The sequence below is a fragment of the Quercus robur genome, chromosome 10, assembly GCF_932294415.1.
Source record: "Quercus robur chromosome 10, dhQueRobu3.1, whole genome shotgun sequence".
In the NCBI taxonomy this organism is placed as follows: domain Eukaryota; kingdom Viridiplantae; phylum Streptophyta; class Magnoliopsida; order Fagales; family Fagaceae; genus Quercus; species Quercus robur.
Genome location: NC_065543.1, coordinates 7,156,272 through 7,181,616, shown reverse-complemented (window position 1 = coordinate 7,181,616; position 25,345 = coordinate 7,156,272). Strand labels below are relative to the sequence as shown.

The following is a 25,345-nucleotide window of genomic DNA, read 5'->3' as shown; positions in this document are numbered from 1 at the left end:
TATAAATAGAGATCAAAACCCCATGTAAAAGGAGTACAAACAAAGTCACTCTATCTATTCTATTCCTAGTAGTTGATAATGGCAACAAGCTTTTCACCAAAAATTCTTACCAATATCTTCTTGGTATTGGTCGTAACCGCGGCCATGTATGCAGCCAAAGCTACGGACCATAAAGAAACCAAGCTATCCTTTTACCTTCATGACATCGCAGCCTTCGGCGACCCCAAAGCCACGACGATCGCAGTTGCAGGCATTGCTGGAAAGGCTTGGACATTCACCCAATTTGGCACCGTCTATGTCGTCGACGACAATATCACCAAAACCCCAGATCCAAAGTCACCCAAAGTTGCGCAATTTCAAGGCCTGTACGTGACAGCCGCATTGGATGGGTTGCGTGCATTTGCTACGGCATCAATACTGTTCACAAATGAAGAGTACAACAGAAGCACCATACAAATACAAGGTACTAATCAGGATCCTGATACAGAGGTTGCAGTGGTGGGCGGGACTGGGAAATTCCGATTTGCTAGGGGCTATGCAACTTCTAAGATATATTTCTTGGACACTGCTACCCAACACTCGGTTGTCCAGTTGAATGTCACGGTGCAAACTAGTTGAAAATATTGATGGGGTCATAGATATAAGATATGGACCGTTTCTGTTAAATAAGAATTGACATGATAATAAGGGCTTATGTCCGGTGGCTAGTTTCACTAGACATATTAAGATGTGGATACGTGTCTGTATTTTAGCGTATCCAGTGGAACTAACCACTGGACAAAAGCCTCTTGTTGTGCTATACTCCTATTTGTGTTTATGGTTTAAAAGCAATAATATCGATGTCTGTGTTATTGAAATAAACTAATAAAGTAGTGGATTTCATCTTTGAATTTTTTTTTTTTTTTGGCACTCATAAAGCATTACTGTTACCATTTTTCTCAAAAAAGAAAGAATTAAAAAAAAAAAAAAAGTATTTCTATCATTCCATGCCTGAAATTATTCACTCTTCCAAAGAATCCTATCACTACTGCCTAGTGATCCTTCTCTCTAATCGCAAATTGCCATCTATTGTAAGATGCTAGTGATGCAATGTAAAGAAAATCTAAAACCTTCATGTTTGTGAGTTTGAATGTATATGCCAAGATATTGAAATTTTCATTCAAAGGATTAAAAATTTTAGTTTATGAAAATTCAACGGTTGATGTAAATGATGTGGTATTGAAAATTATTTTAAATTAGTCGCAACCCCACACGATGCAAGGAAATATCTAATTATTTTGTAATGAAATATAATATATAATTTATTTTCTAAAATATTCATAAAATTATATAATTATGACTAATCATCTGTAACAAAGCGTTTTTCTCATAAGAGAATTTTATTTTAGATGTATTAAACTATTAATCAATAAATTTTCTTTATATAACCTATAGGGACTAGGGCCCAAAATAGTGTATTGGGCCTTGAGTTTTGTCCAAGGACATTGATAAGTCCGGGGAGGAGCAAGTAATTGTTAAACATTCCCAATTAAAGTCTTAAAGATGGGGAAAAAGTAGGAGGCAATCGGAGGGGGAAATCCTCCTCGGATATGATGAAAATAGTTTACAATATGTACTCCATCTGCCAGCCTAATCCTCCATAAAGCTCCAATAAAAGAGACATATTTCATGAACATACGAGAATGAAGGAAACCCAAAAATATCCAAAGGAAAGCTACCATCACCACATTAAATGCACTGCAACTATTTTGCTGGCCGCATTTATGTGGAGAAAATCTCTGAACAATACTACCTTAGCTGCCATAACTCACAGAAAACCAGAGAGGGTGTCTGATGAGACAGGTACTCAAGTAAGAGTTCGGATGATCAACAGGTGGAGGGTGAAGATGATCCAAAGGAGGATATATAAGGTGAAAGACTCTTTATGGATAAGGGATCGAAAAAAGGAAAACAGAACACTGTAGTAATCAAAATTATCTCTATATTTAACTGTGATCAATATACATGATTATAGCCTCCTCAGACCGAAAATCTGTTAATGTCAATTCATCTCGTTTGTGCCTGATTGTCATTTAATTCCATAGTAGTCGTTATTCAATTCATTAAGGCCTAATTCTTTGACCCACTCTCTACAAATTTATTGTATTGGACTCATTGGGCCGAGATCCTCTATTCTTTGGGTTTAGGCCACAAATCGAGACCCCACATAACCGTTTGCCAAACTAATAAAGGGTTTGGTAAACAAAGGGCAAGAATCTTTTTTTTCCCCTAAAATAAACAATGTTATACTACTTTATTAATACTTTTTAAGTAATGACTTTTGTGTTCTCTATAAATAAAAAATCATATATATATTTTTTGCTTTCTTTTAATATTAAAATTTTTATCTATTCATATTATGAACCAATTTGCTAGTGATAGAATATAGTGTGTATTAAAATATTTTTGCCACATTTCAAAATTTCAACTTGTAGCCTTCTATTTTAATGTTAACCTTAATCCCAAATCACTCTCTCTCTCTCTCTCTCTCTCTCTCTCTCTCTTAAAGTATATAAAGTATGACCATGATCTCTCTTCTTGAATACAATACTTATCTCAATACATTCATAAAATATACCTAATCAAAACAAATCCATATGAAGATGCTTTTCAAACAAACAAAATGTCATATCAATCATCACTTAACAATGATTAATTTGACTAATTAGAAAAACAGTTTTTTGTTGATAATCTATTAAGATTATTTTTTCTATAGAAACTACAAATTTTTTCACCCAAATAGATTATCAAATAAACAACTATTAGCAAAATCTCATTATTAAGTTTCTATAATAATAGTAATAATAATAATAATAATACAATTACAAAAGCAAAAATATGTCATTCATTCAATTATCTTTGTTTTGACTAAACTTAGCTTTTATCTAAATAAGTGACCCTATAGAATACTTCTAATAAAACTATTAGGAGTACTTTCTCTACAAAAACTACAATTTTGCCTACCCAAAAGGATAAAAAAAATAAACGAAATTTCATAAAGTCTCATAGTTTAACATCTAAATGGACCACTAAAAAAAATCAAATTCTAACTTGCAAAATAACTAATTATTAAATTATATCAATTCAAACCAATAGGATAAAGAAAAACAATGTGATTAGGAATTGGAATAACAAAATTCCTAATAAATATGCATAAAAGTCGATACAAATTTGCCAAAAAGATTAAAAAAAAAAATGTGATGTGACAATTAAATCAACAATAACAAAAATAACCATTGATGAAAAAAAAAAAAGTAGTTGAAACAATAAAAAAAAATTCATGACATCTTCTTGGTATTGGTCGTAACCGCGGCCATGTATGCAGCCAAAGCTACGGACCATAAAGAAACCAAGCTATCCCTTTACATTCATGACATCTCAGCCTTCGGCGACCCCAAAGACACGGTGATCCCAGTTGCAGGCATTGCTGGAAAGGCTTGGACATTCACCCAATTTGGCACCGTCTATGTCGTCGACGACAATATCACCAAAACCCCAGATCCAAAGTCACCCAAAGTTGCGCAATTTCAAGGCCTGTACGTGACAGCCTCGTTTGATGGGTTGCGTGCATTTGCTACGGCATCAATAGTGTTCACAAATGAAGAGTACAACAAAAGCACCATACAAATACAAGGTACTAATCAGGATCCTGATACAGAGGTTGCAGTGGTGGGCGGGACTGGGAAATTCCGATTTGCTAGGGGCTATGCAACTTCTAAGATATATTTTTTGGACACTGCTACCCAACACTCGGTTGTCCAGTTGAATGTCACGGTGCATACTAGTTGAAAATATTGATGGGGTCACAGATATAAGATATGGACCAGTTGCTGTTAAATAAGAATTGACATGATAATAAGGGCCTGTGTCCAATGGCTAGTTTCACTGAATAGGTTGAGATGTGGACACGTGTCCAGTTTTAAACACATGTCTGTATCCTAGCGTATCTAATGGAACTGACCGTTGGACAAAAGTCTCTTGTTGTGCTATACTCCTATTTATGTTTATGGTTTAAAAGCAATAATATCGATGTCTTGTGTTATTGAAATAAAGTAGTGGATTTCATCTTTATTTTATTTTTTTTTATTTTTTTTTTTTTTTTGCACTCATAAAGCATTACTATTATAATTTTTCTCAAAAAAGAAAGAATAAAAAAAAAAGTATTTCTATCATCCCATGCCTGAAATTATTCACTCTTCCAAAGAATCCTATCACTACTGCCTGAAATTATTCTCTCTAATGGCAAATTGCCATCTATTGTAAGATGCTAGTCATGCAATGTAAAGAAAATCTAAAACCTTCATGTTTGTAAGTTTGAAATCTTCATGTTTGTGAGTTTGAATGGATATGCCAAGATATTGAAATTTTCATTCAAAGGATTAAAATTTTTAGTTTATGAAAATTCAACTGTTGATGTAAATGATGTGGTACTAAAAATTATTTTAAATTAGTTGTAACCCCGTGTGATGCATGTGAATATCTAATTATTTTGTAATGAAATATAATATATAATTTATTTTCTAAAATATTCATAAAATTATATAATTATGACTAATCATCTGTAACAAAGCGTTTTTCTCATAAGAGAATTTTATTTTAGATGTATTAAACTATTAATCAATAAATTTTCTTTATATAACCTGTAGGGACTAGGACATTGATAAGTCTGAGGAGGAGCAAGTAATTGTTAAACGTTTCCAATTAAAGTATCAAAGATGGGGAACAAGTGGGAGGCAATCCGAGGAGGAAATCCTCCTCGGATATGATGAAAATAATTCACAATATGTACTCCATCTGTCAACCTAATCCTCCAGAAAGCTCCAATAAAAGAGACATATTTCATGAACATACGAGAATGAAGGAAACTCAAAAATATCCAAGGGAAAACTGCCACCACCGCATTAAATGTACTGCAACTACTTTTGTGACCACATTTATGTGGAGAAGACCTCTAAATAGTACTACCTTAGCTACCACAACTCACAAAAAACCAGAGAGGGTATCTGATGGGACAGGTACTCAAGTAAAAGTTCGGATGATCAACAGGTGGAGGGTGAAGATGATCCAAATGAGGATATATAAGGTGAAAGACTCTTCATGAAGAAGGGATCGAAAAAAGGAAAACGGAACACTGTAGTAATCAAAATTGTCTCTGTATTTAACTGTGATCAATATACATGATTATAGCCTCCTCGGACCGAAAGTCTGTTAATGTCAATACATCTCGTTTGTGCCTGATTGTCATTTAATTCCATATTAGCTATTGTTCAATTCATTAAGGCCTAGTTCTTTGACCCACTCTCTACAAATTTATTGTATTAGGCTCATTGGACCGAGATCCCCTATACTTTGGGTTTTGGCCACAAATCAGGACCACACATAACCGTTTACCAAACTAATAAAGGGTTTGGTAAACAAAGGGCAAGAATCTTTTTTTTTTCCCCCTAAAATAAACAATGTTATACTACTTTATTAATATTTTTTAAGTAATGACTTTTGTGTTCTCTATAAATAAAAAATTATATATATATATATATATATATATATATATATATTTTTGCTTTCTTTTAATATTAAAATTTATATCTACTCATATTATGAGCCAATTTGCTAGTGATAGAATATAGTGTGTATTAAAATATTTTTGCCACCGTTCAAAATTTCAACTTGTAGCCTTCTATTTTAATGTCATCCTTAATCCCAAATCACACACTCTCTCTCTCTCTCTCTCTCTCTCTCTTAAAGTATACAAAGTATGACCATGATCTCTCTTCTTGAATACAATACTTATCTCAATACATTCATAAAATATACCTAACCAAAACAAATCCATATGAAGATGCTTTTCAAACAAACAAAATGTCATATCAATCATCACTTAACAATGATTAATTTGACTAATTAGAAGATCAGTTTGTTGTTGATAATCTATTAAGATTATTTTTTCTATAGAAACTGCAAATTTTTTCACCCAAATAGATTATCAAATAAACAACTATTAGCAAAATCTCATTATTAAGTTTCTATAATAATAATAATAATAGTAATAATAATAATAATAATAATAATAATAATACAATTACAAAAGCAAAAATATGTCACTCATTCAATTATTTTTGTTTGACTAAACTTAGCTTTTATCTAAATAAGTGACACTATAGAATACTTCTTATAAAACTATTAGGAGTACTTTCTCTACAAAAACTACAATTTTGCTTACCCAAAAGGATAAAAAATAAATGAACGAAACTTCATAAAGTCTCATAGTTTAACATCTAGATGGATCACTAAAAAAAAATCAAATTCTAACTTGCAAAACTACTAATTATTAAATTAAATCAATTCAAACCAATAGGATAAAGAAAAACAATGTGATCAGGAATTGGAATAACAAAATTCCTAATAAATATGCATAAAAGTCGATACAAATTTGCCAAAAAGATTTTTAAAAAAATGTGATGTGACAATTAAATCAACAATAACAAAAATAACCATTAACGGAAAAAAAAAAGTAGTTGAAACAATAAAAAAAATTCACTAAAAAAGAAACAAAATTGGAGAGAGAGAGAGAGAGAGAGAGTATTGACCTTTTTGCCATGAACAACTTGGAAGGAATATGGAAGAGTGGTGGAAAAGAAGTAAAAAGAAATTTATAAGATAATTAAGATGGAAGAGTTAGGATAAAAGTATATGAAAGTAATAAAGGAGAAATTTAAAAATATATATAGGAATTCAAATAAAAAATTTAAGAAGATAGAGATTGCAGGAGATGAAGAATTGAACTAAAAAGACAATGGTTGAAGAAGATGAAAAGTTGAACAAAGTAAAAATTAAAAAAATTAAAAAATAAGAAAGGATGCTAATGATTGGCACAAAAAGAGCTTTGTGTGTGTGTGTATTGATATTGTTTGTGGTTTTAGATTATTCATTGAGTTTATTGTTTATGTATAAAGATCTAAATTAATGTAGGTCAATATGTAAATGCAAAATTATACATAAAGTTAAAATCGTCAAAGTTGAATGTGTAAAGTCAGTGTGTGTGTATATATATTTATTTATTTATTGTCAATAAAATTTAGGAATAAAAAATAAATAACAAAAAGAATGATTATGTAACCAATGACATCGCAGATGAGGTAGCACAATACAAGTATAGTAACAATAAATACTAGGTTTCAACTTTTTGATATATATATATATATATATATAGACTTATGACAACCACAATATATAGATTCATTTGTAGAGAGGATCCTAAGACCTTTTTGTTTACCTTTAATAAGTCTTAACCATTTCACATCAACAAAATTATTAACCATTAAAAAAATTTAGAAGAAACTTTAAGCATGCGTATCATATAAGGTGTTTTCCATTATTTTTTCAATCACCAAAAGTCAGACTGTGGAACATGAATTCCGGGTTTGAATTTCTTTGATTCTACCTGCCATAGGATTTATTTCTTAAAAAAAAAAAAGCATTTTTAATTCTAAAGTCTAAGCCCAAATTTTTAGTTACATGCCAAATTGTATTAAATTTTAGGATCCAAATTCCAAACCTATACCATTTATATTTGAAAAACACAAACTCGCTTGTTTATTTAACAATGAATAGAGTCGAAAGGGTTGAGTCAAGTTGTGTTCACTGAAACTTGAACATTTGAAATATTAGTTACATAAATTCAGGTATTGAGAATCATTTTTATACTATATTAAATAATATTTTAAGAGAAAAAATGAGACACAGTTACTTTTGTATTTTTTTTTATAGGTGACAGTTATTTTTGTTATATTTAGTATGTTTTTGTAAATAAAATTAATATTGAGGCATTTTAAAATTTTAAATACATAATCGAAACGATTTCAAGTACATAACTTGTAAGATCAAACCTTTCCCAAACTTACATTGTTCTTTCTCAAAAAATAAAAAAATAAAAAAATAAATCTTGGGTTTAAAGATTTGAACCTAAACCCTCACTATTATGAATGGGTTGAGATTAAAAAAAAAAATCCTACTAAATATCCATTGTCATCCATGTCCACTATGATTAATTATTCTGTATAAAGTTGCATGCAAGATTTCTCTCTCAAAATTATTAGGTCTAACTCCATGGGAAGTTCTTTGAGTAGTGCCCTCTTCTTATTTTTAAGAGAGCATATTTCATTCTAGAGATAAACATGCGATGCCTTATTAGAATTTGATTGACAGCAAACATATGTTCTCATAATGTACCCATCATTTGAAAATACAAATTTTTTGTATCACTTTTTTATATTTCACTTTATATTTCATCAATTACAACATGTTATATGTTTTTTTTTTTTTTTTTTTTTTTTCATTTTAAACTTTGACTATTTTTTAAAGAAAGTTAAATAAATACATGACAAATTTTGATCGATGAAACATAAAATAGAACACAAAAAGTGGTACAAAGAATTTATATTCATCACTTGCTACCATTGGTGCCTCATATTTTCCATATGACCTATTTCTCACTTAATTCTTTCAAGTCTTTGTTGCACGCAATGGTTAATTGCTATACAAGTTTTTGGTATTTTCTTAAAACTGAGAACTAAATTTGGTGGCAATCCCGTAAATACATCGAAAATTTGTAGAGGCCACACTATATGTTGTCTCCTTCAGACTAATCAAAATTTGTTTTCAAAATGGGAGCCAAACACAATTTTTGGTTTTCTCTTCTTGAAAACTTGTTTTAAAAAATAAGAGCCAAACACAAATCAGGTGAAAATTGTGTTTTGAAAACTGGTTTCAAATATTAATTTTTAGAAAAAAAAATTTCTAAAAGTTTGGAGAACAAAAAATAAAAAAATTGGAAGACCAAACAGGCTCAAATCTCCTTAAATCCTAAAGTCAAACGACAAGTCGCATACCAAACGGTATGTCGTTGACTCCCAGGATAAAAAAACCGGATAAGAGCCTGTTTGTAAGAACGAGAATCGTCAAGGAAATAAGCAGCAGTAGCAGCATGGCTTCAATCACGACGATGATGATGACAACAATTCCCTCAGAATTCCAACAACAACCTCGAACCTCCACAGTAAGAGACCTCAACTTATAAATTATCACAAACCAAACGCCAACTTAAGAATTAGATATGATCATGAACTGCATATATACATGGTTAGTTATGTCCATGCATGTGTAAGAATGGAACTGCACGTGTTAAGTGAGCTTCGAAAGAGTAGTACTAAGATTAATGACCTCAAGAGAAAACAATTGAACGAAGAATTACAACGTTGACGTTTTTATTTTTATTTTTTATGAGTTCATGGCTTAGTGGGTAACGAAGAAAATGAATGTTTTTTTTAAAGGTTTCCTTATATTCCCATGCTTCAAATGAAACTAAAATTCTTAGATTAGAAATTTAGTGACCCCTTTGGTTGGTGAGGATGTATCTCGTGGATTGGATATATGTATAGGTTGTGAGGTCCACACACCTTGAGAGGTTGAAAGCATATATTTGATGCATGATATAATTATTATTGGTTTTTGTGAACTTGTAAATTTATGATTTCAAGCCCCTGGTTGATAAGATCACTAGTAGGATAAATTCATGTTGTGGCAAGCAGTTGTCATATGCTGAGAGGTTGCAATTTCTTTATAGTATCCAGGTATATTGGGCTAGCTTGTTTATTCTTCCCAATGAGGGTAATTGAGTTAGTGGAGCAAAAATTAGAGTATAATTTATGAAATGACTTGGGTATGGCATAAAAGGAGGGGTGGAATTCTTTTGGATTGCGGATTGGAATAAGCTAGGTTGCTGTGTTGAGGTTTATTTGGGACCTTTTTGGGGCTCAAACTGACCTCCTTAAAGGGAGATTTTTTTAGAAGGTGTCCATACCAGCTGATTCTTACTGGAATTGGAGAAAAATATTTTAGTTGAGAGGTGTGGCAGGGGCCTCTGTTGAAGCACATTGTGGGTAGTGGCAAGCGTATCTTTGTTTGGCATGACTCTTGCCATGAGCATGGACCTTTACTTCAAAACTATGGCAATAGAGGAATGTATATGATGCTACTAGTTTTCCACTGACAGATTATCTAAATTTCCTTGTTGATGGTAATTGAATGTGGCCTCCTACAAGATCTAATGACTAAGTGCAAATTCAGAGCAAAGTCTGTGAAATGTGGCTTGGTGGTGTGGATGCTGTGATTTGGCTCCCTGCTGCAAAAAAAAATTATAACTGCATGGATAACTGGAGAGCTATAAGAGCTGTCAAAGCCTTCAAAGTTGTTGGTAGCACATGATATGTTTTGCTAAAAATACTCCAATCATGCATTTATGCCTTGGATAACTTTACACAAAAAGCTTACAACTACGGATAGGCTTGCTTCTTGGGGATATGAAGGTTACTTGCTTTGCTCCTTTTGTAAGAGTAGAATCAAAATCTCATAATTATCTTTGTTTTGAGTGCTCTTTCTCTATGGTAGGCAGATTGGAGGATGGAATGAGGAGGCAGGCTGGGCTTTGAAGAAATTATATGAAAAAGATTTCAAATGACCATAAGACTGAATGTATTTGTGCTTCAAGGGGAGCTTATTCACAAGATTCCAGCTTGAGCGAAGAATAAAAACCTTAGCACCAAAAGAGGAATTAGCAGACCAGGATAGGCAACTAAAGAAAGAGCAAACTACCTAAGATTGTTGGTTCAAGGAAATTCAGGAATGATATAAGCCATAGGCTGTTGTGGCGAAAAAATGTTAGGAACTCAATCCTAAACAAACAATCTCAGCTCTTGACACTTAGTAATTTATCTGTGTTGTGGGAATAGTATGGTTGTAGGTGTTGTTTTGTATGTAACAGTTGTGTTGCATGCTGTATTGTATGCTCTTTTGCTGTTGTTGACTCTTCGTGCAGCCATTTTCTGCTTGGTGCTTGTACTTTGGTTTGTTTTTCAATGCAATCTACCTTTTTTTTTTTTTTTTGAGAAAGTTCAATGCAATCTACTTAATTTTTCAAAAAAAAAAAAAAAAGAGAGAGACTCAGGCTAGGAGACATTAATTGCAAGTGATTACCTAGTTATTCTTGTGGCAAGAGTGCAACATAAATCATGTTCCTCATCAGTCCTGCATAGAGAGCATCTAAAAAAATTAGGAAGCTTAAGTTTTTATTTTTATTTTTTAACAGATAATTCAGTTTAGTTCTCTTCTACAGCAATCTTGTCATGTAACAATTGGCTGCAGTCACGTTCTTACATGTCCAAAGTCCACATGCACCAATTTCTGTGATATGCAGCACTATCTGTGTAGAAGGTAAATCACTTATTTCTATACAATGTTTTAGCAGTTATTCTATGCTTATATAGAGAATCTACTGTAGCTTATTGCATAATGTAAGAGGCGTAATTAAGATAAGATGATTGTTTCACTGGCTCCAATGGATTTTGCTTTCTTATTGTGATCACAAACTGCATTAATTTCTAATGTGCAAATTGATACGGGAACATACAATGTGAGACAGGCATATAATGGGAACCAAGGATTCAACTTAAATTATACACCAAAAGTTGGACCTTTTTCTTTTAGTTTAGAATAATTTCTTTTTTAAGTGTCTAATCATATCAAGATATTACATGAGAGATCCCATGTTGGACTACACTCTAGGAAGCGTTGATTTTGAATCAATTTGCATTTCAATTGTAGTCCTTAGTTAGTGCCTAGTTTACATATATATTTCTAATTAATTAAACTTTTGGACGGCAATAAGTCTATTGAAAAGGTTGACAAAGATTTACAGTAAGACAATATGAACATGCTGAATGAACTGATTACACATCAATTGTTATAAGCTGCTGAATATCCTTAGATTCCTTGTGTGTGTGTGTGTGTGTGTTTGTGTCAAGTATTTATTAGGCTACTTCGTTATGTGGCTTAATCTGAACCTTAATTCTCCTGCTTAGTACAGGATTTAGTTCTCTGAAGTTAAGTCTATTTGTGCACCAATTTTTTTGATGTTCTACATCTAAATTTTTTTAAGCCGTTTAATGTCACCATACAAATATGGGTTTAACTTAATTAGCTACTGTTTCTGAGATTTATAAATTGTAGTTATAGGAACACTCATGTTACATATTTTTGTTATTTTCAGTTTATTATTCCCTAGCAGTCCCCAAAGAAGAGGTCTAACACGTTTGACCAAGCCAATATCTGCTTCTAGTTCAGGTGAAGTAACTTCAAAGTACACTTCTAAATTCATGCAATTTTTTTCTTCTTTCCCTCTTCATTTTGTCTTTCTTCCACCTCATTGGTAGTAATGCAGTTTAATCTCTTACCTTTACATTTGTTTTTTGTAAGTAATTAAGTATTATGTTGTTTTGGCAATGTAGGTCTTGAGGCATCTATTACAGATCAGAAGGGCAAAACAATAAAGTTGAAGAGTGCTATGATAGTTATTGAGTCTCAAGATGAAAATAAGATGCAAGTGAGCCTGCAAGATTAAATTTGTATTACTCATTTGTTTTGTTGATAGATAATCTCATATAAAAGATTTTTTGGCTTTTGTACAAGGTGATATAATTTTTTTGTGAATTAAATCTTATGCTTCTTTCCTGCTTTCTTTTTTCTTTAATTATGCTTGAATGTGAATTAATAAAATAATTACCAAATATGAACTGATCTTCTACTTGGTTTGGCTAAGCATGTTTGACTTGTTACTTTCTCCATTCTGGATATAGTTTTAAAATTTGGTATGTCAATTAATGAAGATGGTTGAAGACAGAACTAGTTTTGTCTATGCTAATTAGAAATTCCAATACTATATTTATCAAGTTGGCCATATAATTCATCTTTGGAAGATGCGTCTGAATGGATCTTTATTAAAAACAATTGTCCTGTGGACAACATATGGTTTCTTAAACCTTTTGTGAAATAGATGGCCAGATTTGGTTGTGTTTCTTGGATTGCCCCTACTTAGGTTGTCTTGGAAACTTATATTGCAATGCTCTCATGACATTCAATTGGTAGATACAAGTGGACTTGACTGGGGATGAGACGGAAAAAGTATTTGATCAGGTTCTAACAAATTTGGCTCGCACAGCCCCACCTGTTCCAGGATTTCGCAGGCAAAAAGGAGGTAAAATTCTGATATCCCGTGCCAATGTTGTTCAAGTTATAACCATGCTTTGTGTTTATTCTCTTTAGAAATAATTAGATATGGTCATGGCAAGAAGTTTCTCAAGATAGGGGCTTATTTTATCTGATGGGCATAGGTCGATACAAAACAGATTATGGTTATTTTATTGATAAGACCTAAAATTCTCAGATGCTTTGTAATTTCATGAAAACAATAATATACATAATTGTGTATGTAAATATGTGACAAAAATTATAATGCTTATTATTATTCTATTCCTTCTAGAATACATTTACTTTGTTGTAATAACTTTTTCCTAACCTTGCATAGCCTGGCTTTACTTCAATTATTGAGGTTTAAGATCAGCCAGTATAAAATATATTCATTTTACTGTGTTTAGTTGTTCTTGTATAATATCTAATTGAAAACATAAGGATTGTTAAAAAAAACAATTCAGTTCATATGCTTTAGCCTTTTAACTGCATTTCTAATGGCTCAAACTGGTAGCTTGCCTTATGATAAATTACATGATACCTTTTGGGCTTTTAACTACATTTTTAATGGCTCATACTGGTGGTTTTAGCCTTGTGATTAATTACATGATATTTAATGATTGAAATAACATGGAAAAGGGCTTGATCACTTTGACAAGCTTATGATCATAAACTTGAACTTTTGTCCAACGTAGTTAATTTTGAACAGTTATATGTGTGAAGGGCATAGTTTATAATGATAGTACTATGACATCCTTTTGTTTATGATATTGTATTGTTGCAGCTTATTAGTTTTTCTGTTCATGAATTCTAACGAGATTTTGTTTTGCTTGTGCACTGGCGCTACTCAAGGAAAAACATCGCAGGCAAGTGGCCTCTGATCTTAGGCTTTCTAAAAAAATATATATAAAACAATTGTTATTGCCCGAATTTTGGTATCCATGTTTAATCTGTAATTTTTTAGCCTCTTTCTAGTTATGTACTTGAGATCTTCATAGTTCCAACTTTGATGTTGATTATTTGGAAAAGAGGTCAATACTTAAACATCCTAGTCTCAAACCGTTGTTTCACTATTCTTCTTGTGTGATTCAACTTTCATAGAAGGTATTTATGGCATACCAATGGAATTATTCTTCATACCAGCAAGTTCTGCTTCCTACACCCTCTTTATAGAGCCTTTGCTCTATTTTGAATGTCTGCAACTGCAAGTATCCTACATGTACAAAAGGAACTAATATTAGGAGTTATGTGTCTCGGGGTGGGACTTGCCTGTTCACCATAACTTACAAGTGCTTCACAACCTCAGGTTCTACAAGAAAACATCCTTTCGCACTTGAGAAGTAAAAATAAAATAGAGATTAAATTACTTCTCTGATAGCAAATCTTGCAATTTCACATCACCTGGTTTAAAATTGACAAACCAAGTTATAACACAAAAATTTTAAACTTGACAATGGTATTGATCATATGTAAATATTATATGAACATATATAAGTGAAACTATTTTAAACTGTTTCTGTCAGCTCCAAATACCAGGTTTATGTTTGAATTGTTGGTATGTAAGTTATGATTATCTGATAAATATCTGAGGTAAATTAAGTATGTAGTGCCTTTGCACTTGTCTCCTTTTACCAAACCTATGTAACTCATATGGAAGAAATTGTGATTTGATAAAATAGCTGATGCTCTCATCCTGTAGTTTTTCTTGTGAAGGATTTATGCATTTTTAGAAATATTTTCTTTGGTTACATACAACATAATAGTTTCACAAATGGCAAACTTATAATTTTCCTCAGGTCCCAAAAAGCTTTCTCTTACAAATGCTTGGTGAAGAGCGTGTCACTAAGTTTGTTATACAAGAAATAGTTAACTCAACCATGGATGATTATGTGAAGAATGTAAGCAATTGTTGACACTTATTAGTTATCGCCATTTATTTCTTAAGTTATGGTAATTATTTTGTTTCTCTACTCCCATGACAGGAAAATTTGAATGTGAAGGACAACAAAATTAACACAATCCAGAAGGCAGAAGAGCTAATGTCATCGTTTATACCTGGCAAAGAATTCAGATTTAATGCTGTTCTTGAACTTGAAGGTTCAGAAATCAAGACATCAAGTTGAATCTCATGATGACGTTCTTCTTTATGAAACATTCATTTCTTTTTTTCTTTCTGAGTCTTCTTTACTCATTTAATGTTGAAATTGATGTGTTCAGTTACAAATAAAAATAGTTTGTTATATAAAATTTATAAAAAATAATCATATAAATTCCTCTATTATAAAATATTAAAGAACAACTATAAATAATTAATATATGCATTTACTTTATCGGCTAATTCAATGAACTAATACTTTGATATAAATACAACCTCTATTGAGGTGGAAGTCTAAATAATAATATTAGTAATAAATCTTTGTAGTGATATATATATGCACTGTTCATTTCCACTACTATGATGATGTTCTTTGAAAAGAGAGATTCCTTGTGATGATGTTCTTTGAAAAAGGAGTTTCCTCAGGCTTTTGGTCACCTCAAGCTCTCTTTTGGCAAGTCTTGGCACTTTAGATTGAAGAAAATGACAAGAATTTGCTGCTAATTACTTGGGTCAAAAAGTGAAAAAAGCATTGTTCACTTATTACTGTTCACAGTCACTGTTCACTTTTACTGTTCATGGTACTGTTCACTCCGAAATTTTGCCTATTTAAAGGGGGTTGTCCCTTAAGCTTAGGACAGAATTCTTTCTCCAGAACTTCTTTCTTTTTAGAAGCCTTCTTTAGAGAGAGTTCCATATTCATTGTTTCTACTACTATTTCCCTACAATCCTTGTAACTAGGACTAGTTCAAGCCTTGTAACTGTTAACCTGCTTTGTTGAGATCCTGTAACTATTAAGCTGTTGAACTGTTTCAATCTTGTAACCACTACTACTATAAGTGTTTTGTTCTTATACTGCTTGACTAGTTCTACCGCCTTACTATTGTTTTAAATTACTTTGTTTCATAATATTACTTTCATATATATATATATATATATATTTAAAAAAGTATAATACCTATATTATTAAAACTTGAATTTTAAGGTAAACTTTTGAATATTTTTCTTTTTTATATAGGGTCATATCTCAAATTTCTAATGTCCATTTTGTTTGAATTTTTTAGCCAAAAACTAAAGAGTTTAGTCCAAATAAAATAAAATTTCATACTTTTAATCCAAAAATTAAGAGGAAAAAAAGAAGAATAATTTTTAGGCCAAAATTGAAAATAAATCCTATAAAAAAAATTAATCTAAAGCCCAATTAGTCTAAAATTGGCTGAAGGGGACCCAATGGACTGAACTAGTCCAAAATAAACCGAAATACTACGCTAATATGACTCATCCAGAACGTAACAACAATAAATATTATAATCTGTTTATGACAGTAAATAGTTACCACAGTGACTCCATCTCTTCATATAAAAATGTTATTTACCTACCAGTGATCAAGGGTTTTGATGTTAGGGTTGTGGCCAAACATAAACAAATAAAATAACATTAAGGAGAAACAAAATTTTGCCACATTTGTTAAGCAAATGCAATGCAATATTCATGTCCGTCCACTTTAAAAAAAAAGGAAAATTTTGATTTAAATAAAGAACTTAAGAGTTCTGTTAAAACTCTCACTGCATTATAAAGTTCTCATAGCCAATCATTCAACCATACACTCGTCATACATGGGAAGACACGAATACCATCGTGCACATCCATACAATACAATATTCGACATCCAGGTCTGTTTTTGTTTTGCTTCAGTCATGCAGATCTTGGCTATGGCGATGGTTACACAATGCACAATGGGACCTGTCATATCTTTCATATATGTGACATTGTAAGACAACTTTGCCCAACTGATTTTCTTTTCTTTTCTTTTTTTGAAGAATTCCTTTGCTCCTTTGGGATATAAGAGGCATACATTAAACAGTTCCTTTTTTATGACATCACATCAATAGACATATAAACCGCAATGAGGAACTCCACAACCGTGATTCTGCCTAGACCATTTTCCTTCATTTGCCTGCTATTTCTTACAAATTTCACAGCTTCTGAAACCTTAGAGCGGTAAGGACAAGAAACATCATTAGAGGTTAGACTTCTGTAAAGATGAGAAACATTCGGCCTTTTGCCAGGGAAAATTTTTCTCTGCAATCCGTCCTATCATCAAACAATCAAAGCAAAGGAACAGGCTAAACATGACAAAGACAAACCACACCATCAAGAGCAACAAAAGAATTGCTAGTAGAGTGCTTTGCATTGATTTTCTTTTGGAATAGTTATAAAAGAATTGCTAGTAGAGTGCATTGCATTGATTTTCTTTTGGAAGAGTTATAAAAGAAAATAGAAAGTTTCTATATATAGAGACTTGATGTTCCTTCAAAGATTTGAGGCCTCCAAAATAAGACAATGACAAAATTAAGAACCAGCAGATTTGGACCATCTTCCTATATTTTTCAATTTTAAAATCAGCCAGTCTCGCCAAGTTAACTGTACAAAGAAGTTTGCCATGCCTCATTTGCTGGAAAATCCAGTGCCAACAGGTCTGTGATGCCCAATTGCAGAACCAACTTAACGTTGAGTTTCAAGCTTCTTCCACATGTAAAACGCCCTTCTAATGATAGGATCAGCTGAAAATCCTTCTGCATAAGCACTGATGGCATTTAAGAGGCTCGTGAATTTCTCCCCATTATCCTGTACCCATTTTCAATTAGTTACTAAAGAAGCATATGAGGTACTATCATTAAAGGCTTCATCAATATGCAAAAGTATCCATGTGCAAGGTAGATGTGTTAAAATGTATTTTAATGGGTAAATGCAATTAGAATATAAATATATTCATTCTTTTGATTCACCACACCATAATGCATTTTCAACAAGACTAAACCCACTTAATAGGAAAAGAAAACAAAGAAATAAGCCCAGTTGTAACAGCATTACATATATGTTTGTCTCTTTTTTTTTTTTTTTGAGAAACATTCAAGAGAATAAAATATAAATATATTAAACATAGAACTATGATTGCACTAGTAGTATGGTACATATCAAAATGTCTAAAGAGGGCAAGGTGCCACCAAGAAAGGTGTGTCGAAGATCACAATGAACCCACTTAATAGGAAATGAAAATGAAGAAATAAGCCCTGTAGTTACAGCATTACATATATGTTTGTTCTCCATCTCTAAACATTCAAGAGAAAAAATATAAATAAATTAAACAAAAAAATTTTAAAAAAACCAGGGGGGGCCTTGGCCCCCCTGTAGTTCCATCCCTAATTAGAGTGTGGGGATAATAATTCACACAGTATATCCAAAGAGATCAATGAATTCATCCAAAGGAGTAAATTTGAAAAGACATTAACACAACATGGTAACAAGAGTTACATGAATGGAAATCCCTGAACCCCAATGCTACTGACTTTATTATTTTCTCAAGAATTCATTTCATAACAATCATACATGGAAATTCAGGAACTCAACTATTCAAGAAGACTAGCCTTTAAAGGCCAATGCTTCATGACAACTGAAGCAAATATACCACTAAGAAACTAAAACTAATCATGGTCCTGTGTAATGCATGACTCAAGCACTTATTCTTGCAACCAATTTTAAATAGCCAAGTCAATAGTTTGACTTCAAGACTTTTTTCCAGTAAGTTTTGGGCCAAGGGAAGGGGGAAGGAGAGATTCCCCTCGGGGCCAAAACTTACTTTTCCAAAAAAAAAAAGAGAGAAAAGAAAAGAAAAAAAAAAAAGACAAATACTCTGGAAATAATAGCCTTGAATAAAGAAAGATTAGTCTAACAGTAACTGCACACACCTCTGGTTTCTTAAATGCGAGATCTCCAGTAGCAAATGGTACCATATAGAATGGGAGATCAGAACGTAGCAGAGCCTGCCATAACATAAAGCTTTCACATGTCAAAACATATTCCACTGAATACATATTCAAGCACATTATTGCTTGTCAATTAAAATGAAGATGATTAGTTACTTCCTGTTAGAAAAGTAGGGCTGAATCACTCAAATTTTCTCAAATGTTTGGAACATATATTAGACCCAATCTAGTTTTTACAGTCTTCTATTCTAACCATTTCCCACAAGATATGCAATGCAAAATGACTTATGAAAAAAGAAAAAAAGATATGCAATGCAAAATGGATGAAAATGAAAAGGACCAGCTAACGCATACAGGCTGTGACACGCTATTGATTGTTAAAGCACTAGAAAGTACAGACTTCACCTTCCTGGACCTGGGACTTAAAAATAGTTTTTTTTTTTTTTTTTTTGGGGGGGGGGGGGGGGGGTGTGGGGCAGTTAGTATTCATGTATAGAGATAAAATGGACAACAAATTGGGGGGCAGAACAATTGAATTTGACCCTAAAGCCCATGGTGCGCAACTAACTTCTTTTTTGTTTTTCTTTTATGGCAAGAGTTTGGTTATATTTTGATTGATGTTCATTTTAATTAATTTCATGGGAAACTTAAATAACTAAATATGGTTATATTTGTAAAAAAAATCAACCATCTCCACTTCCCTTACACATGCAACACCCATCCACCAGGATGACATTTTTTTTTTAATCAGATTATCTACTGTTAAGATTTTCACCAAAGCTGCTGTTCAAACTAAGAAAACAACCTTTCTAACTCCAAGAAAACTGTATATCATTGTAACTTCTTAATAAGACCACATCAAATTTACATGCACGTTTTAGTTTCCAATGTAATCTACCATTCCCACAGCCCCTTGGCATATTCTTGGCTGAAAAGGGAGAACACTACTTCCTAACTCCCAATCTTGAAATGCATGGATAAAAGTAGGATTCCATATACGAGATCTCCCATTTTCAGATCAATCCATAAAAAGAATATACACATTTTTTTATCTGTAGCTATTAAGAACATTGTGTTTCCACATCACACGTAATGCCAAAATCGCACACTTCTACCATCTCTAATCAGACCCAGTAGTCCAACCTGCCTTAGTACTTCACCACAAACAACATCCACGAGGTCTCAGGGTCTCCTTACTAAATCAAACGTCCAATGTCCATAAGCTTCCCAATATTTCACCCCAATAACATGTTTTCATAAATGATTTTCTTCATCCCCATACTGCCATAACCATTTGCCAAGAAAGCTTGATCGAATCTCGATAACTTTCTCACCCCAACCCTCCGTTAAGCAATGGAGAGCACAACATATTCCAATCCACTGAATAAATTAGGCCTGTCAGCCTAATAATTTAAGCTTTTTGGTTTGGATGCTTTAGCATTGTATCAGACTTGGTTTGTTTGTTCCTTCTAGGACTCCACGTGCCAGGCTCATTTGTTTCCATACCAGTTGAAAAGTTTCTTGTTTCTTTATGTTGAGGGTTGGAAAGGTGTCATTTTTTAAATTTGATAATTAAGATATTGAGTTCCTTATGCTCTCAAAAATCATCATTTTTGGTACAGATAAAATCACAAGAATGAGCTCCCATGCAAAATATATATATATAAAGAAAAGTTACCAGTGAAAACAATATCAAAAGGTTAGAAAAATTACCAAGTTCTTGCTCAAGACAGCCTGATCAGCATTTGCAATCAAGGCCTACAAGGGTAAAAACATGTATGGGATTATGGGAATAAAAGTGCTAATTAACCAGAGACTGTAATTATGCAAGAATACAAGGTGCAGAATACAGTTCAAAGGAAAATGCATGCATGTATGTATGAATGAACAAGAGAACATTTATATAGCCAGAACATTTACTTTTATTATTATATATGGGTCATATTCAACTAGAAAGGAAATCAAGGCATGTATTCATTCCAAGAACCTTATAAATAAAATTACTATTGCTTTTCCTAACAAAGACTTATAGTCAAGACGCTCACTAAAACAGTTTTTGTATTTTTTTTTTTTACCTGGATGGACAGGAATAAAAGTACCAAACTCTTTGCAGCGTTGTTTTATGTTTATCTGAAAATTTCTTCTCACTAATCACATTTTCTATTATGAACTGAAACAATATTGTTAGAATTATGGTTAAGTGATTAAATTCACATGTCCTAACAGCTTAAGAATTTAGGAGAATTGATAATTTAACATTGTATCATAACAGGAGATCCTGAATTTGATCTCTGTCTTTACTCTACCTCCCAATTAAAATGTTAAAAATCCCACATGTTGGGCCCCACTTATTAAGGGGAAGTTAAGGTTCAAACGTGAGGGGGAGTGTTAGAATAATGGTTAAATGATTAAATTCACAATTTCCTAATAGCTTAAACTTTTGGGAAAATCAATAATTTAACAAACACATTCACACATCTTTGGAGGAATTTTTTTCTTTTACTATCCTTCACCTATCATCAACTTCTCTATTTTTTGCAAACACTATTCTTTTTTTGGAATCAAGCTCCCACTAATAGAACCAAAACAACAAAATTAAAAGTGGATAACTATCTTCTTTGTAAATTTTGAATACATACAAAATGGGTTCTAGAACTTGCCCAATGTACTATAACATACTTGATCTAGTTCACAGTGCATAGAAAATTCAAATAAGATAATGTTTTCCAATTTTCTGGATGCCCTGGTTATGAATTTTTAAGAGATCAATGTTGATTTTAATACACGAACCATGGTAAAGATCAATATATATTTATGCCCAGATCACTCATGCGATAGTCATTCCCTGAATAGTTCTACCTTTCTTATACGCTCCTCTTCAACTTCATCCACACATTGCAACAAATTCTCTAATGTGCCTGCCCAAAGTAGTGAGGATATCTTACCAATCAGCAATTAAGAAAGTTCAAGCACCAGAAAGAAAGTAATTGAAAATGAACAAATTAGAACATCATGAAAGACTACAGATCTTGGACTATTATGCTTAATGAGTAATTGGACAGTTGAATATAATTTTAGAGGATGACTCCCAAAATTGTTGGGTTGCTTGGAATCAATAGCCAATCATTTACCATTGAAAATTAAATAACATTTAACAAAATGTAAGAAAGGTTGATGCCATTGGTATTTAAACAATTTATTGGAAGGAAAAGTTTCTGAGCATTGACATACACCTTCATGCATTTTATTTTTATTTTGAATATTTTTTGACAATATAAAGCAAACCAACTGATAGTTTCTGAATTTCTTATAAATTTACTGAAACAATTTTTTGGCATTTTGGGAGTATACCACATCTGCTCCTGTATTTATTCTTTTCTTTTTTTTTGGTACCAGTATGATTTAAATAGAAGAAGCTTGAGAGACATCACAATTTTAAATTATATGAAAATTTTAATTTGAGAACCAACTGATAGTTTCTGAATTTCTTATAAATTTACTGAAACAATTTTTTGGCATTTTGGGAGAATACCACATCTGCTCCTGTATTTATTCTTTTTTTTTTTTGTTTGGTACCAGTATGATTTAAATAGAAGAAGCTTGAGAGACATCAAAATTTTAAATTATATGAAGATTTTAATTTGAGATAGTGAAATGACAAAATAATTAGATAAAAAAAAAACTTACGATTGGAAGTTAGAAAGGTTAAAGTAAAGTGATGGGTATAAAAAACTTGTAAAACAGTTGGCCAATGAGTTCTTGCTCGAATGCCACTTCCTTCTTCCGCAAGAATAGGTAAATTTGAGGTCATGCATTCAAAAGTCAAAACCCACTCAGTGTTAAACAGAGTAGTTATCAATGGCCACTTAAACAATACAAAGTTTTTTTGCTTTTTTCTTTTTTTTTTTTTTGGGGGGGGGGGGGGGGGGGGGGTGGTGAAGAAAAAGGGACAGAAGGTCAGGAGATGATGTGTGCACCAAACAGGCAGAGGCATAGTAGGCAATGATGGTAAACAATTGGCTTAAGTCAAAGCATGCCAAACAGGACTTTTTTTTTTTTTTTTAATAAACAAGTTTCAAAGTCAAAAGGTAGATAATAGCTGCTTTGCCTTGAGTGGCCCTAATAGTTTCTCCCTTCCAATTATCTAACTTCTCAGTAGTTCCTGCCATGACATTATCCCAAATTGATGTCATCTTTCAAATGTAAATTTTGAAATTATAGAAATGTTTACATATTCAATGAGAATTTATATTACTTTGCTTTAGAGTAAGTGATGAAGAAGAAACATGCTGGCACTGGCACATTAGATCACCCTGATTCATCTTGTCAGATAGACTATTATTAACTGGGCCAACAAGGCTTTAAAAATAAATATAAAAAGCTACATATAAAAGAGAAATAAACAAATAAAATAGTTTGCAAGTACGCTAGGTCTGCAACAACTTTTACAAATGTCAAAACATAATATTACACCTATTTATCACTGCATAAGGATATGCAGAATATACTCTGGTTTCGCATTTTCTAAAGAGAATATGAGAATGAGATATTAACGTACCATATTTAGTGATCAGTTGCACTCCATGAACATTTCCAATTCCACCAACTCCTGCATTTATAAAATATAGATGTATGAGGCACCAATAATTCACACTAATTTAAATATCAAGAATATTTTATAGAAGTTACAAAAATGGCTTCTTTCTCAAGAATTGTAAAAACTCAATGAAAAAAGTTGCAAATCACAGTCCAGATTTATGATTGATATTCCGAAGAACCACTATCCAGATTACGGATAAGTCCTTCACAGAATATTTTTATAGAAGGAAATTTTGTTCAAAGACAAATTTTAATTACAATGGCCAATCCTTGGCTATTTATACACTAAGGACTTGGTCATGCTGACCTCATGTTAACAACAACTCCTTAACAAACAATAGCCAGCATATGTGTAAAAAAAATTAATCACATGTTTTAAAAGCATAAGAAACTCTAGCCACATGTTTTGGCTAGGTCTTCATGCATTCTGGCAAGTGGAATACTCAACCATGTCATTTCCATTTCCATATGACATGCTCAGCCATATAATTATCATAGCTATGTAGCATACTCGGCCATGTTAACATTTCCCGGTGCAATTGCCATGTTAAAATGCCCTACATCAGGATCCCCCCTCTAAAAGAAAAATTTTTTCCTCAAGTTTTGCATCAATCTACCATGGCTGCATCAGCATCTAACACATCCCAGCCGCATCCAATACGCATTGATATGTGATAATAGATATGTTTCTTTCTGACAACTAGGCACGTAAAAATTATAAAAAGAAACTACTAAAATGTTTCAGATCAGAGAATTCTGAAATTAATTTTACAAAGAGAATAAAAACAATGACCTGGAATGTTATCGGACTTATCACCAACAAGTGAAATCACATCAACAAATTGAGAAGGATTCAAGGTTCCATATTTTTCAGCAAAATCTTCAATTCCAAATGAAACCATCCTGAGAAAGAAAACGATAAGCCCAAAACTATATGAATCAAAGAATATAAGTAAAAGAATACTGTTGTGTTAGGCAGCAGACAACACTAAAAAAGATTAAGAATAAAACAATAAATTTAAAAAAAAAAAAGGACAAGTACAAATATTTACCAACCAAAATGGGAAGATTCCTAAAGATATTATACTAAGATTAACAGAGGGAAGCTTCTGTGTACATGAGGTGGTTCCTCACTTTTAATAAAATTTTATCACTAATTAAAAAATATTTATTGAGGATGGCACTACAAAAAGGTTGAAATAAAAATGTGACACTTACTCAAAGCCACGTGGAGCAATCCGTAGAAGTCGTAATGAAGGACTTAGGATCTGAAAAAAGTCCTTGTCTGGGGAAACAACTCGTACCTGTCAAAAAGACATCACAATCAAGAGTGACTAACAAAATTTACATATATTTCTTCTAACTTGTACCATTTGTTGTTTATTACTTCAAAATGCTACATTGCCCACCATAACCTTCTGATTAAAGTATATTCCTCACCTTTGCAAGAACACTTTTGACTAATAGAATGCAATGTTGCATGGTCAAAATGTCATTCTAATTTAAATTCTCACCACTGTAATCAAAATAACAACTTACACAACACATGGCTCCACAAAAAGAAAAATGTCAAAAACATAGGAAAAAAAGGCCAAAATGCATTTTAGTCCCTCTGACTTTGGGCTTACTGTCATTTTGGTCCCTCAAGGACTAAGTTTGAATTTTTTTTTTTATAAGTTCTAAAACAAATTGACATTTTTTAGGGGTGATGAATTGTTTGTAGTTATCAGAACCTGATGGGAGGCCAATTGGACGTCAATTTGAA

The 25,345-nt window shown here is 32.3% G+C and overlaps 4 protein-coding genes across 10 annotated transcripts in view; 3 read left to right on the top strand and 1 right to left on the bottom strand.

The window, feature by feature from the left end:
* The first annotated feature begins 44 nt into the window (after positions 1–44).
* Positions 45–843, top strand: LOC126702195 (pterocarpan synthase 1-like). Its single transcript, XM_050400853.1, has one exon. The coding sequence runs from the start codon at positions 79–81 to the stop codon at positions 616–618; it is 540 nt and encodes a 179-aa protein (XP_050256810.1). The 5' UTR covers positions 45–78; the 3' UTR covers positions 619–843.
* Positions 844–3,318: 2,475 nt separating this feature from the next.
* Positions 3,319–4,086, top strand: LOC126703788 (pterocarpan synthase 1-like; the record flags this gene model as incomplete). The annotated part of the gene is made up of 1 exon (XM_050402859.1): positions 3,319–4,086. A coding segment is annotated over one exon (510 nt), but the record flags the coding sequence as incomplete, so codon positions are not given.
* Positions 4,087–8,920: 4,834 nt separating this feature from the next.
* Positions 8,921–15,391, top strand: LOC126702680 (uncharacterized). 2 transcript variants are annotated; one of them, XM_050401498.1, is made up of 8 exons: positions 8,921–9,094; positions 11,210–11,307; positions 12,143–12,216; positions 12,381–12,475; positions 13,018–13,126; positions 13,972–13,985; positions 14,916–15,017; positions 15,102–15,391. In XM_050401498.1, exons 1-8 carry the CDS (start codon positions 8,936–8,938, stop codon positions 15,240–15,242), a joined length of 792 nt encoding a protein of 263 aa, XP_050257455.1. In that variant the 5' UTR covers positions 8,921–8,935; the 3' UTR covers positions 15,243–15,391. The 2 variants fall into 2 exon arrangements, with proteins under 2 accessions (XP_050257455.1, XP_050257454.1); XM_050401497.1 differs by having other exon boundaries at positions 11,183–11,307.
* A 1,985-nt stretch (positions 15,392–17,376) lies between these two features.
* The window catches only part of LOC126701790 (uncharacterized), a 126,472-nt gene continuing 118,503 nt past the window's right edge, over positions 17,377–25,345 (bottom strand). For all 6 annotated transcript variants that reach the window (XM_050400161.1, XM_050400163.1, XM_050400158.1 and 3 more), the window contains 7 exons: positions 24,799–24,884; positions 24,374–24,483; positions 23,540–23,590; positions 21,841–21,899; positions 20,695–20,739; positions 18,964–19,038; positions 17,377–17,842 (listed from right to left, as the gene is read on the bottom strand). In XM_050400161.1, the coding sequence (XP_050256118.1) occupies positions 17,720–17,842; positions 18,964–19,038; positions 20,695–20,739; positions 21,841–21,899; positions 23,540–23,590; positions 24,374–24,483; positions 24,799–24,884 (549 nt within the window). In that variant the 3' untranslated portion in view covers positions 17,377–17,719. The remainder of the gene's footprint in view (positions 17,843–18,963; positions 19,039–20,694; positions 20,740–21,840; positions 21,900–23,539; positions 23,591–24,373; positions 24,484–24,798; positions 24,885–25,345) is intronic.

Bases quoted from the DNA above. Each gene is read 5' to 3' on its own strand.
- LOC126702195 (XM_050400853.1), top strand. From the start codon at position 79: ATGGCAACAAGCTTTTCACCAAAAATTCTTACCAATATCTTCTTGGTA.
- LOC126702680 (XM_050401497.1), top strand. From the start codon at position 8,936: ATGTCGTTGACTCCCAGGATAAAAAAACCGGATAAGAGCCTGTTTGTA. The intron at 12,217-12,380 runs GTGAAGTAACTT...TTGGCAATGTAG, and splicing joins AATATCTGCTTCTAGTTCAG to GTCTTGAGGCATCTATTACA. The intron at 15,018-15,101 runs GTAAGCAATTGT...CTCCCATGACAG, and splicing joins TGGATGATTATGTGAAGAAT to GAAAATTTGAATGTGAAGGA.